The 17,544-nt window shown below is 36.0% G+C and overlaps 1 protein-coding gene across 1 annotated transcript in view; it reads right to left on the bottom strand.

Annotated features, from left to right (window-relative positions):
• LOC140148623 (phosphatidylinositide phosphatase SAC2-like) overlaps nt 1-7,529 on the bottom strand; it is an 87,043-nt gene extending 79,514 nt beyond the window's left edge. Inside the window, exon 1 of the mRNA XM_072170640.1 lies at nt 7,336-7,529. Coding sequence (XP_072026741.1) covers nt 7,336-7,432 — 97 coding nt within the window. The 5' untranslated portion in view covers nt 7,433-7,529. The remainder of the gene's footprint in view (nt 1-7,335) is intronic.
• Between the last annotated feature and the right edge of the window lie 10,015 nt (nt 7,530-17,544).

Raw genomic sequence — 17,544 nt, 5'->3', positions numbered from 1 at the left:
ACCTAAATTAAATAGTTAACTAAATTCCTCCAGAAGACATAACATGTGTAGCAGTTAGATGAAGATGCTTAATAAAAAATATTAATGTGCATGAAAAGAAGTCAGGAGAAAATTATTTCGGAAACCATCTTGTAGGCCTATAAATATTTCTTTAATGTGCATGCATCGTGCCAATGTGGAAAGTAAAAGGAGGTCGGAAACCTTCTTGTATGCTTATTCTTTTGCACCAAAAGAGCTAAATAGTTAACTAAATACCTTCAGAAGACATAGTATTAGGTGGTTAATAAAAAATAATAATGTGCATGAAAAATCTGCAAGTCAGAAGAAAATTATTTCAGAAAGCATCTTGTAGGCCTATTAAATATTTCTTTAATGTGCATGCATGGTGCGAAAGTTGGAAGTAAAAGGAGGTCGGAAACCTTGTATGATTCTTTTGCACCAAAAGAGCTAAATAGTTAACTAAATACCTTCAGAAGACATAGTATTAGGTGGTTTATAAAAAATAATAATGTGCATGAAAAATCTGCAAGTCAGAAGAAAATTATTTCGGAAAGCATCTTGTAGGCCTATTAAATATTTCTTTAATGTGCATGCATGGTGCGAAAGTCGGAAATAAAAGGAGGTCGGAAACCTTCTTGTATGCTTATTCTTTTGCACCAAAAGAGCTAAATAGTTAACTAAATACCTTCAGAAGACATAGCATTAGGTGGTTAATAAAAAATAATAATGTGCATGAAAAATCTGCATTATTTCGGAAAGCATCTTGTGTAGGCCTATTAATTTTTTTTTTTTTTTAAAGTGCATGCATCATCGAAAGTCGAGAGAAAAAACACGTAGGCAACCACTTTAAGGGGTACTACACCCCTGTGGTAAATTTGAGATTATTTTTGCATTTTTCTCAAAAAATAATAACACACAGGTAACAAAAGTTATGTATATTATTGGGGCAAGGAATCCAATTACTATACTGAAATTTCAGTGACTCAAGACAAGCGGTTCAGTATATGATTGGAAATGAGGTACATCCTAGCGGTACCTTATTTCTTATCATAAATATCAAACCGCTTGTCATGGGTCACTGAAATTCCAGTGCAGTAATTGTATTCCTTGGCCCTATACTATAGTTATACGCAACTTTTGTTACCATTGTGTTATTAGTTTTGAGAAAAATGCAAAAATAGACACAAATTTATCGAGGGTGTAGTAATTTTAACAGACCAAGAAAGTGGTCAAATGATACCAGTAATTCAGTCGGTAGTCTAATCTTGCAGCTGTTTATCTTTTTAAGACACAACATTTTATTATTTTGGTCAAAATTCTGGAATTCCGTATTTTTTGGGGGGTGACCGTACTACCGTATTTTTCACGTTTTACCATACAAAATACGGTGAAACCGTACTAGTTGGCATGTCTGTCAGATGAGTGAAAAGTTTCAGGAATTTTGAGAAATATGGTAATTTTTTGGGGAAAATACATTACTTTTTTTGAGAAATTCACCATTTTCGCAGTGCAAAGATGTCAAACACGCTTGAAAATGCATGAATCGCTGGCGTCAATTACTGTCAAATGAGCGGTTCTTACATTAAGCAGACTGGCAGACTGAGCAGACTGGCAGACTGAGCAGACTGGCAGACTGGCAGACTGGCTTACTGGCAGATGGCAGAGTTTAATATCGGGCATATAGGAACAACCCCCAAACTTGATGCCAAAGCAAACACAAAAATTTTGAATTCATTCTGTTTTTCATAAATTAAATGATGCTCAAAAGCCAGTCTAATCACCTAGTTTTACAAAATATTTGAATTTGAGATTTATAGTGGAGACCACTTAGTTTTATGGTTCACTAGATGGGCCCACCCACCTCATTATAAAACCTTTTCCCAAAAGGGAGAAAAGAATTACCATTTTACTATGCTACCCAAAATCAGTGAGTTTGAGTATGGTGAGTTTACATAAATTTTGCAGGCCTACCATAATATCCCAATGCTAATATGCATTGGCACAATTTCAGATTTGACAACCACTCTTCATCCTATTATAAATCTAGGCCACCACCATGACCACACTAAATCTTTCAAACACAGCTTACCCAAACGACATTATAATGGCTACTAAGTATCATAATAGGATCACTAGAGGATGATCTATTGGCCTGTGGGTCAACCTATTATATTGCTCAATACAAGAGGGGTATTTTGTTCAAGAATTAAATTGACTAGAGATAATTTGCGCCACAGAGCGCAGACAATCGCAAGGCATGTAACCCTTTTAATGACCTTTTGACCTGACCTTTGACCTTCATGTTTCCCGAGGTTTGTTGTCACCGAAATTGAGCCCCATACCCCTTACAGAAAATGAAATTACGGTATAAGATTTGACCCCAGATAACCTTTGACCTGACCCCTGCAAAGTGTTCCAACATATTCCCTTGGTCATTAAGTTTATTGTCACCGAGTTTGAGCCTCGCACTCCAGGGGCATAGCCAGCTTTCTTGATGGGGGGGGGGGCAAAATACAATTTTGGGGGCACAGCAAAAAAAAATTGCAGTTGCATCATACAATACATAGAGACTGTATGTCTTGAGCTTCCTTAAAAGGGCCTTATTGGGATGATGTGCGGGCGTAGCTAAAAAAAATGGTATTTTACACTATTTTTTGCCCATTATCCGCTAAAAAGGGGCTCTATTGCAATGCTCGCGCGTAGCGTGAAATTTTTTTTTGTATTTTACACTATTTTGGCCCTGATTTTTTCTAGAAAAGGGGCTCTTTTCCTTTGCCCTCCTGATTTTCTCTTTCATTTTTTTGTCAGAGGGCACCTTTTCTTTCATTTTTGTGCCCCGCTGATAACTGATGGGTGTTTACAAGTTCCCTGATTGATAAAATTTGACCTCTGCATGACCTTTGACCTGACCCTTGCAAAATGTTCCCTGGTCATGAGATTTGTTGTCACTGAGTTTGAGCCCCATACCCCTTACAGATGTCCAGAAAAGGAAATTATAAGATTTGGCCCCAGATAACCTTTGACCTGACCCCTGCAAAGTGTTCCAAAATATTCCCCTGGTCATTAAGTTTGTTGTCACAGAGTTTGAGTCCCGTACCCCTTACAGATGTACAGAAAATGCATTTCTAAAATTTGACCTCTGTATGACCTTTGACCTGACTCCTGTAAAATGTTCCCTGGTCATGAAATTTGTTTTCACCAAGTTTGAGCCCCATATCCCTTACGGATGTTTAGATAATGCAATTGTAAGATTTTACCCCCTTAATGACCTTTGACCCCAATTCTTTGTACAACTTTTAGACACTGGCTAAAGGCGATGCAGGTATGTAAGTGACAACATTGTGTTATGTAATTTGTGGAAGAAGAAGCATTTTAAGTGTTCTTCACCGATGTGTCTTCTTTTTTCGTTTTTGCTGGACCATGGCATCCAACCTATATACATTGTAAGTACTATAAGAGTGTACTATATTATTTACCAAGTAGCCTTTTGGTACCCTTTTGGACACATTTTGGTCTAATCTCAAAATGCCTAGAAGGTATGACCCCTCCCCTTGAGTGGTGTAACATGCAGTGGCGGCACCAGGAGAGAGGGGCAAAGAGAATTTTATAGGGGGTTCAAAATCGACAAATTTGGCATAAAATTGCCTCAAAAAGTGGCAATTTAGTAACAATGGGGTTTGTGTTTCAAAAGTGGGGGAGGGGATGGGAAAAAGGCCCTTTTTATATCTCGAAATGCCAAGAAGGTATGACCCCTCATGGTGGCAAATGAAAGAAAAAAGTAAAAAACCTTATAAAAAATAATTTCCCCACCAGGGTGAGGAGTGCCATCCACGGCAAGGAAAATATTTTAATTACATTCTTATTTTTGTTGTCTTTCATTTGACACTGCTCAGGGAGGGGGGGGGTCATACGTTTTCTGCATTTCCAGATATTAAAAGGACCCAAAATATGAATATTTACCTGGGTCTTGTGAGGAGTGTTACCCCCGGTGAGGAAATTATTTTTATTATATTCTTTTTTTCTCATTTCTCTTTCATTTGACACAACTCCCGTATAAAACCTGACACACTAAAATGTATAAATAAGTGTCAAACTAAATAAGTGTGAAATAAAATATAAGTAAGTGCCAAATGAGGTCTAACAAAATATCACCGGAAAAAGGTAGATATGTGAGCTAGTACTTGACTTTATAAATAAAAAATAGTCTTATAGAAAAGGGGTGATGTAATGCTTAGTTGTACAGCCTGTCTCAAAAAAAATTGTGCAAGTGAAAAGCGCCCTCTGTGGCAATTAGAAAATACCGTTGTGACATAATGCTTACATCAACGTCAAGGGCATAGTCTTAGCTCTCAAATGCCGTTTAGTCTGTTCAATTTGCTTGTTTTAATCTCGAGATATGCTTACTTAACAACGAAAGGGTAAAATCACAATTGTGCCACTTTTACTAGGGAAGAGGGCTGTACATGTAAATCAATGATAGCATCAAGTTTATCAAGAGTTCCTTCGTGAAATCATAAAAATGCATCAATTACACAACAATACAAAATTGTTTTTAGTGTTTTATCATGATAAAGGTATAATGATTCTCTTTTTCCACTTACGACAAATTAAACGATAAATAAATATTTCACATTCTGCTGTAAAATTAATGTGCATGTCAATAATTTTACCATGGTAAATACTGTTCTCTTTGTCATTCAAGACATGTTAAAAGACAAACAAATATTGCACACTTATAGGTTAATGAACTTTGACAAGTTCATAAAATTTGACAAATTAATGAAATTAGACAAAATAATGCACGCACGCTGGTGTTGATGCGTCTAATGCACGAGCCCCGAAGGTGGAGTGCATTAGACGCATCAACATCAGTTATCATTGATTTACATGTACAGCCCTATTCCTAGTAAAAGTGGCACAATTGTGATTTTACCCTCTCGTTGTTAACTAAACATATCTCAAGATTAAAAAGAGCAAATTGAACAGAACAAACGGTATTTGAGAGCTCAGACTATGCCCTTGACGTTGATGTAAGCATCATGCCACAACGGTATTTTCTAATTGCCAAAGAGGGCGCTTTTCACTTGCACAATTTTTTTTGAGACAGGCTGTAGTAACCAAGCAAAGAAAATGGATGGCCATATCATAGAACACATGTTCGGATTCATGAGATTACATGGCAAAGCAAGCACTCCCTATATTAGCATAATTGTACACCAGTTTATGGTAGGCTCCTATTACATGTCATACACATAATAATCATGATACATGTATTATGATTAGCATGTGGAAAACTAGTAAATTTATAGCAATGAAAAAGTACAGAATCTTACTATAATTTGGCTAATGTTATATGTATGCATGTATGTATGTGTGTAAAATTAATTAATTAATTAATGTCATCCAAGGTCAAAGGTCATCAAACAGAGGTCAAAGGTCATATAGGTTCAGGCTATGTTGCTGTTGTGCATACGGGCATATGAGCTTTAATATGCATATGAATGTATAGCTCTAGTGATTTATAAACCAACTATTAAAGGAGTATTTCGTGATCCTAGCATCCTCTTTTTATGACATTTTTTCAGTAAAAAAAAAAAAAAAAAGCATATTCCCAAAATTTCAGTCGATTCCGATTTTGGGTTTGCGAGTTATGCATGATTATGTGTATTACACTGCTCCATAGACAATGCGTTGTAATTTCGTTCTGGTGCACCAGAACGAAATTCAAATTTCACAATATCTTTGCAAAACGAATTAATCTGCAAGAAATATTTTGAACATAAACATTATGTAGCCAGAGGTTTCAAGTGATATAAAAATCTCAACTTTTTTTGAGAAAAGTGTTGTGCAGGGATGAGGCTGTGGATCACGAAATGCCCCTTTAATAAATCAACAAAATGTATTAATAGAAAAAAATAACAACAAATAAAATGGAAGTTCCCAGCACAGAATGTACAGTCAGTCTACTCTGAAGTAGGCCTACAAAGTGCCGACGGACATATGCATTGTGCCGACTTTGAAGGTACGCATACCTGCATCAAACACACTGAACACATTATACGCACACACCCCCACACATTAAACCACCTCAACTTCCACCACCACCATGACTAACACCGTGGCTCGGTCAAAATGTAACACCCATGCCATATAAACACCACACCAACACCACATACTCGAACTCCAATATGGACTCTGCATAATTATAACTCGTCACTTAGAAACTCTAGAAATAAAATGTATGCAGAATGGTAACAATCTCATAATACCACAATGGATTCATTCAAGTAGTAGGCTACAGAGCTCTAGAGGATTCATTCATGAAGGGTTTCTGTTGGTTATTGATGGTTATAACATTTGGTATGCTGACCAATTATAGGCATCTTAATCAGGACATTTATTATATAAAACAGGGAATTTCAGTCCAAACAGTTTAATTTTTGTGGGTGTTATAGCAAGGCATGGGTTATAGAATGAAACTACAAACAACTAATGGTACAATGTATGTCATACCTATTTCCATGGCCATACAAACTTTTTTTATTACACTTGACATTTTTGTTCCGCCAATTTTCATGAATCTGCAATACTGAACCCCAAATGACTTTGACATCCTTTTGTTTCACTTTAAGTTCTATGACTTTTTGCCAAATTTCAATCCAGTCTGCCAGTCTGCCAGTCTGCCCAGTCTGCCAGTCTGCTTAATGTAAGAACCGTCAAATGAGTGTACATCATGCACTTGTGCTTCATGAAAGCTTCGGAGCTCCGCGGAGCTTGTAATAGCCTTGTAATAATACGTGGATTTCGGAACAAAAGCTTGTTCGACAGGTGGTCTAAAAGTCAGGATCGCCAGTAAAATAAATGAAATAACATGTAATTGTACAAAAAAAAGTCAATGCTGATCGACTAGCGACTGACAAACAATAGCAAAGGAGTCTAGCATTGATGCGTAACTATCACATGCAATTTCTAAGCTCATGAGTTCTCGAGTACCGATAACTCAACTCATTAACTGCATAGCCATAGGCCTAGGAGCCCATGATTACATCTGTGCATTTACCCATAGACAGTAGTAGAGATGTTTACTGCGTGCACACAACTTGTAATGAAAAAATCATGATGATCTGGCTTGAAATTTCCTACACAATTTCACATTTTTTTAAACGTCCTTTCCATGTCATTATCTAGTCTTTAATTACATGACATCAGAAAACAAGTGTATAATACATTTCAGTCCTGGCGTCATGTCTAGCATGATGATGACAAGTTTAGACAGGACAGTCACTCAGACACATTGGGCAGTGTCAGTACAGGTAAACAACATGGTAAACTTACCCGTCTGAGGGACCAGTTTACCGTCTGTTCTACTACACCACAGGCTGAAATCACCATCCTGTAGGATGTAGTGGTCATCAGCTTGATATAATTCCATTGATATCCAATGACAAAAAAATATAGTGTAAAATTGGTTTATTTCAGCCTAAATAAAGGCGACCTGTCGATTCTGCTTCCATTCAATCAATCGCCATTTTTCCTCGATGGATGTTTTGATGCTGTTGCGTTGGGGGCTGACATTCCTGAATCAGGGCGCTCTGTCATCAGCTGATCAACAGCACAGAGGGGCACAGCAGGGTGGAGATGTAATATTGAATTGAAAATAAAAAATAAATAAGAATAAATAAATAAATAAATAAATAAATAAATAAATAAATAAATAAATAAATAAATAAATAAATAAATAAATAAATAAATAAATAAATAAATAAATAAATAAATAAATAAATAAATAAATAAATAAACAAACAAACAAACAAACAAATAAATAAATAAATAAATAAATAAATAAATAAATAAATAAATAAATAAATAAATAAATAAATAAATAAATAAGTAAATAAATAAATAAATAAATAAATAAATAAATAAATAAATAAATAAATAAATTCCTTTTTAAAAGAGTCTATAATAAGACGGAGGTGCAATCTACTTTATATTATACCAGAAAATGTCTAAGCTGCACATGCACATAAGTGACTCTTGTAAACGATGGAAAATAAACAATTTACCAACAAAATCATTCATCAGAATATTTTTTCCTTAAGTAATCTGCTCTTGGACTTGTGTAAGCTTAATGAACATTGTCAGCGTTGGGAATGAAATATAAATTTTTATGAATTGCCTACAATGTACTAACTATCACTCCTTGTATTGTGCAGAGACTGAGCTATCTTCTGAAGATAGCTGTGACAAAATGAGCTCAATGTAGAGGGCGCATGACTGCTCGCTTGTCTGGTCTGGGGCAGGGGCAACCTGTCTGGGGCAGGCATGGAGTGACTGGTGAGACTAGACCTATACGTCTGCAGCCTGGCTTGACAAGGCTCCTATAACTATTTACTTCTTCAAGAAATTAGAAAGCTTTGTTTTAAGAATTCGTGCAAGGGAGGCGAACATTTTAGTGTTGTTGTTCTTGATATTAATAATAATTGGCCCGAAACAATGTCTTCAGAAAAACTGGCTGAACTGGCGCATATGCCGGAACACTATACTAAAAATATTTGTGAAGGTGCGCATCAGCAACCCGGAGGGGCCGGGCACTCACAAGTAAAGGTGGGACGGTTGAGGCCTATGTGCGGCGGTTAAGTGTCCAGTTAGTCTCCGGCAGTTCCTTAAGATCCACATTTGGATCATGCTTCCTCTCTTTGAGCCTCAAACTCTGACAATTGTAGCTCTCTACTAGTCACTAGACCCCCCCCCCATGACATTTCAGTTCATCAAGCCCATATTTTGCCCGAAAATCAGTTCTTAGTTCCCAATCCTCAGCGCTCTGTGCTGCACACCACATACGGCACCAAAATTTAAGTTGAGTACCCCCCCCCCTCTCCCGATCATGTGGCAATTGAGGCTATTGAGCATACCCATTCACTGCCTGTACATTGAAAGAAATGCTTGTTTCCCCACGTGGTGCGTTTTGGGATTTTATTTGCACCCATGCAGTGCCGTCAAGTTCCAGAAAAAAGTGTACAAAATATTTCTCAGTGCAATATGTAAATTTTCAGCTCAAAATAGGGAGGGAAAAGTGTTCATACACCGGGTTTCGAACACGGTACCTCTCTGATGAAGTCTCATGTTCGCTGGGTTCTATAATGGCTCAGTTAGCCACTTTGACAAAAAATGAGTAAAATGAACCCCACTAAAGTACACGGTTGCCAAAACCCTGGCCAATACCCCGGCTAATACCAGATTTCATGAGCTTGTGCAACCTTCTTTTGGTACCCATAAAGTTTTTTGTATTGGATTTTGCATGCATCTCAAAACTTTTTAAAAATTATGTTACTGGAACGCGGTCAGCATTTGTGCAATGCAGTTTGAAATATTATTGCATTGCTCAATGCTGACCGAGTTCCAGTCTAAGACGAATATACCTAAATTTAGGTATATTCGTCTCAGGTTCCAGTAACATAATTTTGCTGATTGAATCAGCAAAATCCCAAACTTCCTCCAAAATACCATATTCTCCGTCATAATTCAGAAGAATAATGTAAAACACTCTTTTATGAAGGTGCGCACTTTGGCGTAATCCAAAATCTTCTTTCGCACAGGAACACAGCGGTCCACAATACTAAAGTAAAACATCTTTGCACAGGAATAACACTCGGGGTGGACCAATGCGCCCAATTCGGGCACATTTAGTCCAAAGTACCCCTCAAAGCGCCCAATAATGGCAAATTTGGGTGCGTTGGGGGTGTTTTTTGTAAAAAAAAAATTGGTACACTGATGGGTGGCAAAAACAAAAAGTAGGAGTAAAGATAGTCAGCATCCCATATGAGACAAATCCTTAAACGAATTAATGAGCCGGGCATTGTTTTCACAGACTCACTCGTACAGACCGCTAAGAGAGGAGGCTCCCTTAAAACTGCACTGCAAAAACAAGTGTTTATATTTAAACACCATATTGTGTTTATTAGAGCAACACTTAATAAACACATAATTCATGTTAATGGTCTAACACTAATGTTCATAAATTAACACTTGGTGTTATATTACAAACATTAGTGTTTGTAATATAACACCAAGTGTTAATTTATGAACATTAGTGTTCACCTTGGTCTGGGGCGGACATTTTATAAATGAATTTAGAAGAGCAGCAACGACACCACTTGCATTATATTCCAGATGTTAAATCTACATCATATGCAAAATTTGAGGAAAAATGAACGAGTCCGTTTTATTTTAGGGCCATTTGTCTATAACTGGTCTTTACATGTAGCCCTATGGAGAGAGTGCCGTTGAGGGCGCTATAACCCCATTTTAGGAACAAAATGTGATTTTTAAAAAACGGACACGTGCGAATTTTCTAAAATTTTCAGAGTATGTAGTATGAACATGTAGAAATATAATCAAGTAGTTGCCCTACCTGCTCTTCTCCAAAAAATAAAAAGTCCTATACCTCAATGATAATGAAACCTAGGTGTTAACCATTAACATTAGTGTTAGACCATTAACATGAATTATTTGTTTATTAAGTGTTGCTCTAATAAACACAATATGGTGTTTAAATATAAACACTTGTTTTTGCAGTGTGGGAATTAGAAATTTGATGTTGTGGGTTCTTGCTGCGGAGATAAGATTGACACATGTTGTAGGTAAGATAACAAACCTTAAAAGAGGAGCGTTAACTACCGTACTTGAACAAAGCTTTTTAATTATTTACCACTCCTTAAAATGTAACACTTATAATAATGCTAATAACACTATCGTGTCGAAATGTTCAAATTCTAACTGTATAGAATTTAAACATAATTATGCTAATGAATACAAAACAATTTAATAGTGTTCAAATTCTAAAACAGTTAGAATTTGATTTTAACGCTTTCTCGTCGGTCGCAACACATAGTGGCGTAGAGTGATTTTCAAAATTTTCCGTTTCACATAGTGGCGTATAGGTTTAGAGCTAGCCATTATCCTATAATATTTATTCCTGGTTAACTATTAAAGATACAGTTTAATAGTTTGAACCTTGAACTTCAATTACAAATGGAATCGTGCCACTGAGAGAACACCGTGGAGGAGTATCGACTTCGTTACTAGTAGCATATCCTTCAAAAACGTTTTGATCGGAAACGTATTTTGTCCTTCACGTACGCCACTATGTGTTGCGACGTTATTGTAATATAAAGGTGTTTAAAAATGTTGCTCCTATTTTTAGAGTGTAGTTCTGTAATCTAATCATAGTCATGTGCGTTAGCTATTATAATCATTTTGGCATAAGCTCTTACCTTTTAGAAATAATCAAGGTGGGATCATAATTTGGGATTTTAACAATATCGCTTAGCTTATTTTAAAAAGGTTCCCATGGTTTGATCATGGAAGAAAGAGATAAGAAGGAACCACAACGACTTCGATCGGCCAAGTTTTAATCCGCTTATCTATTGACGCATGAAAAGAAAAGCTATCAATGGTACTTCCTTTCATGTATGATCCATTTACCGCGATCGAAGCTTGGCGAAATCATTACTGGAAAAAAACTATAACAAACCCATCCACGAACAAACAAACGCTAACCGGGAGTAAGATTCTGGAATTTCACTGATGCTCTGAAGTCTGAACATGTATAGTAGCTTTGTTTTAGGATCTACAGTCAAACTGTTTTCTTGATCGTGTTGTGTAGAAAATGTCTTTTAACACATCGAAAAGGTCATCAAAATCGGCCGTTTTTTTGCTGAGTTTCATCTTTATCAAATAATGTAAGATTTTGGTGACTTTTTCGATGAAAAATAGATGTAAAATGTTCTTAAATAATGCACAATGTTCCGGTTGAGTCCGGTACATGAAACCTGTTTAATTTAATAGCTTATATGTGTATAATCGTAACTAGCTAACTGCTAACTCGTTTCAGTGCCAAAGATTGCCAACTCTGAGAAAAACAGTCATCAAAGTTCGGGAAAATTGGGCAAAATGGAAGAAAGAGATGTAGGCCATCAATGACCGATGATCACGTCACCAGAGAAAATCCTATAGGGTGCTTGCACGAAAGGTCATTAGTTCAAATCATCCTCCAGACACGCTCCAGAAGACATGCAAATACATGGAGTACAATACCAATCATTCCATGGTTTAGGGGTGTCTTTCCCGCTGAAATGCATGATTTTTCGGAAAGTGGAACTCGAACAAAACTTTCGTTTTTTATATATATTATTGACCTTAACTCAAGAACCGCAAGACCTATGATGACACAATAAATGCAATTATTGGTTTCCTTCATTCGTTGTTTGTTAGATCAATAAAGCGCACAACAGTTTTTTTTTAGTTAAAAGGGCATTTCGTGATCCACAGCCTCATCCCCCTTCATCCCCCCACTTTTCTCAAAAAAAGTTGAGATTTTTATACCTCTGTCTGCATAATGTTTATGTACCAAAAATTTCTTGCAGATTGATTCGTTTAGCAAAAATATCGTCAAATTTGAATTTCGTTCTGGTATCAGAACGAAATTACAACACTGGCCTATATGGGGCAGTGTATACACATAATCATGCATAACTCGCAAACGCTAAGTCGGAATCAACTGAAAATTTAGGAATAAGCTTTTTTCGTGGATATTTATTGAAAGATGTCATAAAAAGAGGATGCTAGGATCACGAAATCCTCCTTTAAATGGTTAAAACTGGAAAAATACCGTATGGCTCCTGTCATCATACTCGCCTTAACAGTAAAATATGTTAATTTCATTCACTACCGGTACTATATATTTATCATTCATAGCATTCATTCATATACATTATTATTACTATTATTATTATTATCCAAAACGACAAAATTTAAAAAGAATTTGTAATGTATGCATTATTTTGATGTTTATTCAGTATTTTGTCTGTAAATCCAAACGTTTTGGTTTTGAACACTTTAATACCTAAACACTTCACTTGTAATGCTTTTTGAAAAACCTAAACGTTTGGATCTACAGTGTATTGACACTGAGGGAATCCGGACATGGTTTCCTTTAGGCAGTCATGGTTATAATTTCTGAGCCCTGGTAATTTCCCACCATACTCAATGGTTCTAAGTAGAGAACCTAAAAAGGGTATTGGTCTATTCTGTATAATTATGGAACCTTAAATGGTTCTAAGAAGAACCGAAAATGGTTTTGGAAAGGCTAGAACGAACCATTTTAGATCTGAAAAAGGTTCTGGAAAGGCCAGGAATAACCATTTTGAGGTTCTTTCAATTTCATAGAATCCTTTTTTCTTGGGCTGCATGTATAAATCAAATGTTGGATTGTTTTAGTTCAGCGCTACCTTTTTTTGTCACAATATGAGGGGTATAGGGTATACCATTTCTAAGGGGAGGAGCCACAACCTCAATTTTGATAAAGCCCGATTTGAATAGTTTACCCGCTTTATAATTGTAATATTTATATACTTCATGCATGTTATAAAATAAAATTTATTTGGGGTCGTCACCGAGGTAATACGACCTACATAATCATTAGACGGCTGCGGTAATACGACCTACATAATCATTAGACGGCTGTGGAGCAGGCGAATACAACCTTTCTCCAACTGTTGTTGCGATCTTGCGGCTAGCAACACAATTTTGTTTGGCTGCAACATCCCTTCAGTATCTCCCAGGAGGCGCTGGACAAACTGCAAGTATCAACATGGTGTGAAAAGTGTGCCAACAGATTCCATAATACCATTATTACATAACAAATTTCTATCTTCTGTGGTTTATCATTAGGGTGGGTTTGTCCAGCTGGGAGTGGATTTGACCAAAGGGGGGTAATTACTAGTAATTGGTCCTGGATAAGCATCCCTTTTTCATAGAGCAAGAGCACTCTACAGTGTGCGCGGCCGTCCTGGTTTCCTCTTCCCATGTGGTGGAAAATAAAGGGCATACCGTATTCTTTCACAGGCTCGTTGTCTTCAAGACGCTGTATATGGCCGAGAAATTTGAGTTGATGAATCTTGCTTGACTCTGGCAACCAGTGGGGTGGTGTTGGTCAGATTGTAGGTTGTTTCATTTGGAATCCGATCCACACACGCTAGATGTTTAACATGACTCTGTAACAAGATGTTGCTATGATGTTTTTCTATGATTTATAACATTTTTGTTTTTGTATTTTTTGTGTGTCCATGCAGGAGACGAGAAAGGATCTATATGATCTATTTGGTTTTGCTGGATGGTGAGGGAACAACAGCAACATGACAGTGTCTTTTTATATGGGTTTCTTTTCTTTTAACTTTTGTTAAGCTGAATAAATTCAGACTGTTTTAATGGATTTAATCAGCGCAATTCGATATTACTTTCAGAAAGTGAAAGATTTCTCAAATTGAAATTGCGGTCTTGTTTGACTGTAGTACAAGAATTGGCGAGAAGTTTGAATATTAATTTGTAACAACAATGAATATTTAGGTTGAAATATACTTTAACCAATTAACTTTCTTATTAGACACTTCTTATAATTGGTACTTTCCTGTCGTTGCTGGGGTGAACATGAACTTTAGCGAGGACAAGAACGGTATCACGTGATTACAAGAAGGGTAAATTATGTAATCACGTGATGTCGATCTTCATCCCTACTGCAGGAAAGTGCTGATTATAGGAATGGTCTATAGTAATCCCCGAGATGTTCACAATTCTTTCACACTATGAGCCCTTTGCTTCTTAAAACACCGTTACAAAGGACACTGTCAAATCAAAGTAAATGAAGAAGTCACGGTCATACCCGGGGGTCACACAGCAGTCATTCACCAGTATACAATGCGGAGTATTATGGACCTATAAAATGATAAAGCAGATTTATTATCACTCGGAACGCTGATATAGATACTACTATGAATAATAATGACGTTATATCATAAAAGTATGTCGTAAATTACGTGAGCGTTGGTATTACAATTATATTGCTATCAGGTTTGTCATACCCGCGATATGGTAACCCAGTCATTTGCAGCTTTTCCCGAATTTTAACAATTATTTCATAGAATCTAATGGTTAAAATAAAATTGAGTGACTTTTCACCATTGACTTCGGTAGTTCCATGTCCATAGACACCAAAAACCAAAATTGGGCGACTTTTCGATGATTTTACCTGCAATTAGAGCTGAAAATGTTTGACAACCCTGGTCGTTATATAAGCTTATGAGTCCAGTCAAAGTGGGTTTTGACTCACCACTAATTGCAACAGAATTTTTTTCACTGCTATGAATGTCAGAGATGTCCCCTGAAAAGAATAAAAAAAGTATACTAAAATATACTTGGTGGAAAGGTAGTTTTTGGCGGGAAAAGGTCATACAGAGGCCAAATTTCAAAATTGCTCCAATCATTTAAAAAACTGTACCAAATTATTCCTCTAGTCATAAGGATTCAGAAAAAATATAGTTTGCCATATCTGTGATGTATGGTTCTTGAGTTATAACTGAAAAGGTCAAAGGTCAAATGTTGGGTTCAACAGAGGTAAAAAACTAAAAAATTTCTGATTTTAACCAAATTGGTCCCATATTGTTCGGCTTGCAAACATAATTAAGTTAAAGAATATTTGCACTGTAAAGGTTGTTTAATTACATGCGTAACATCGAAAACTAGATCGGGGTCAATAGAGTTCAATGGTCAATGACCTCTTTTATCCTGCTACCTAGGTAAGATAACATCCAAGATATAGCAAACTATTCTTATTTTGGAGTGTTTTTAAAGTACGAACACATTGAGACCATTTTTAAGGAGATCGGAGCATTTTTTCGAAGTTGACCCATGAGGAGCCTAAAATTTGACCTTTGACCTTTTTGCTTATAACTTGAGAATGGTACATCACAGATATGACAAACTATACTTTTCTGAATCCTTAAGACTAGAGGAATGCTTTGGTATAGTTTTTAAAAAGATTAAAGCAATTTTGAAATTTGACCCCTGTATGACCTTTTCCCGCCAAAAACTACCTTTCCACCAAGTATAATTTAGAATATTTTTGGTATGATGTTTAGGGGACATCTCTTAAATGTATAAAAGTGAAAAAAATTCTGTTGCAATTAGTGGTGGATGACACCACTAATTTGTTTAGATTGATATTGGATTCGGGGTACTGTAAACCGGGTTACCTTGTCACGTGTTTTTGATGTTTTAGTATTTGGTTTGAACAAGTACATAGGGTTCAATATGATCTATTATACGGTTTTTAATGGGAAATGGTTAATTTCGGGCGGGTGGCAAAGTATAGCCCCAGTATTGGATGGCAAAGTAGCCCCATAATTTCCGTGGGCTTAAAGAGTATAAATCAAGAGACGGACCTTGTGATATTGTATGCAATTAGTAAGGAGGAGACATTTCATTGAACATTAGTACATCGAGAAAGTTGTGGTAAATTTGTGACTATAGCTGTTAAGACTGTGAGCTACTGTGGGATAAAGATTTTGTAACAAAATATACCATGTGTAAAAAATGCCTTTTCTGTTACCCGAAAGTATCCAAAACAATATACATTATACCGGTAGGCTAACAATGCACAAGAACAATGCTTCCATATGGACCTCCTAAATGCATTTTAGTGATTGAATTCCCAGTATGGTGGTTATCCCGAATGTGACAAAGTAGCCTGGGTTAGTATAAAAGTGGCAACAAAAAATAAGATTCTTAATAAATAATATTACGCATTAAATGAGAATTAGGCCTATTCACCATATTTTGTTCTGTGGATTACTTTTGTAAATTCAAATATTAAAACTGGGTACAACACCAGCAGAGAGCTATATCTAAACGGACGAGTTAGCTAAAAAATAAAATACTATTCTATTTACGCATAATTATTGAGGTGAGGTTTGTGAAGTATGGGCAACTATAGTGGATACCGTAAAATAGATTCTAACGCGGTTGTATACGTTATTGCAGACAGGATTCTACTAATTCAACAGTAATGTTCATTGTATGGAAAGCAAATTAATATGGGTTTATTTATTGCTATTGAGTTCATTTTATATTTACAGCAGTAGCGTTGCCAGGTTTTCGAAAGGGTGGGCACAAACCTGTGAATGTACCGAAAAAGTATGGTGTCACCGACAAGCGTTCTTGTGTCATGCATATTCACGTCATCGTACTGGCCAACATTGTTTGAGAATGAGTTCCCAGCAAACACAAAACGTTTTCAACATCATTCGCAAAAAGTTATAAAAGGTTGTCAGAAAACGATTAAATGTCGGGTTATATAAAGGGTATATAAAGAGTATAAAACGTTTAAAAAAAAAAAAAAAACATTTTTTGATAATCTACTACTCAGCAAACAAAATGTTTTACAGAAAACGTTTAAATGTCGGGTTATATAAAGGGTATAAAAACGTTTTAATAACATTCCAAAAACATTCTTGAAAACTTGATACAAAACATTCTAAACAGAATGTTATTTTGGGAGTTGAAAAAATATTTTGCGCAAAATGTTTGCCCAAAATATTTTCAATAACGTTTTAAAAACGTTTTCTTGACCTTTATATAACCCGACATTTAAATGTTATTAAAAGGTTTTGAAAAAACATTTTAAGAACATTTCTGTGTTTGCTGGGT

This window comes from Amphiura filiformis, chromosome 3 (assembly GCF_039555335.1).
Source record: "Amphiura filiformis chromosome 3, Afil_fr2py, whole genome shotgun sequence".
Taxonomy (NCBI): Eukaryota; Metazoa; Echinodermata; class Ophiuroidea; order Amphilepidida; family Amphiuridae; genus Amphiura; species Amphiura filiformis.
The sequence above is the reverse complement of the archived record's forward strand: the minus strand, read 5'-3'. Positions and strand labels throughout refer to the sequence as shown.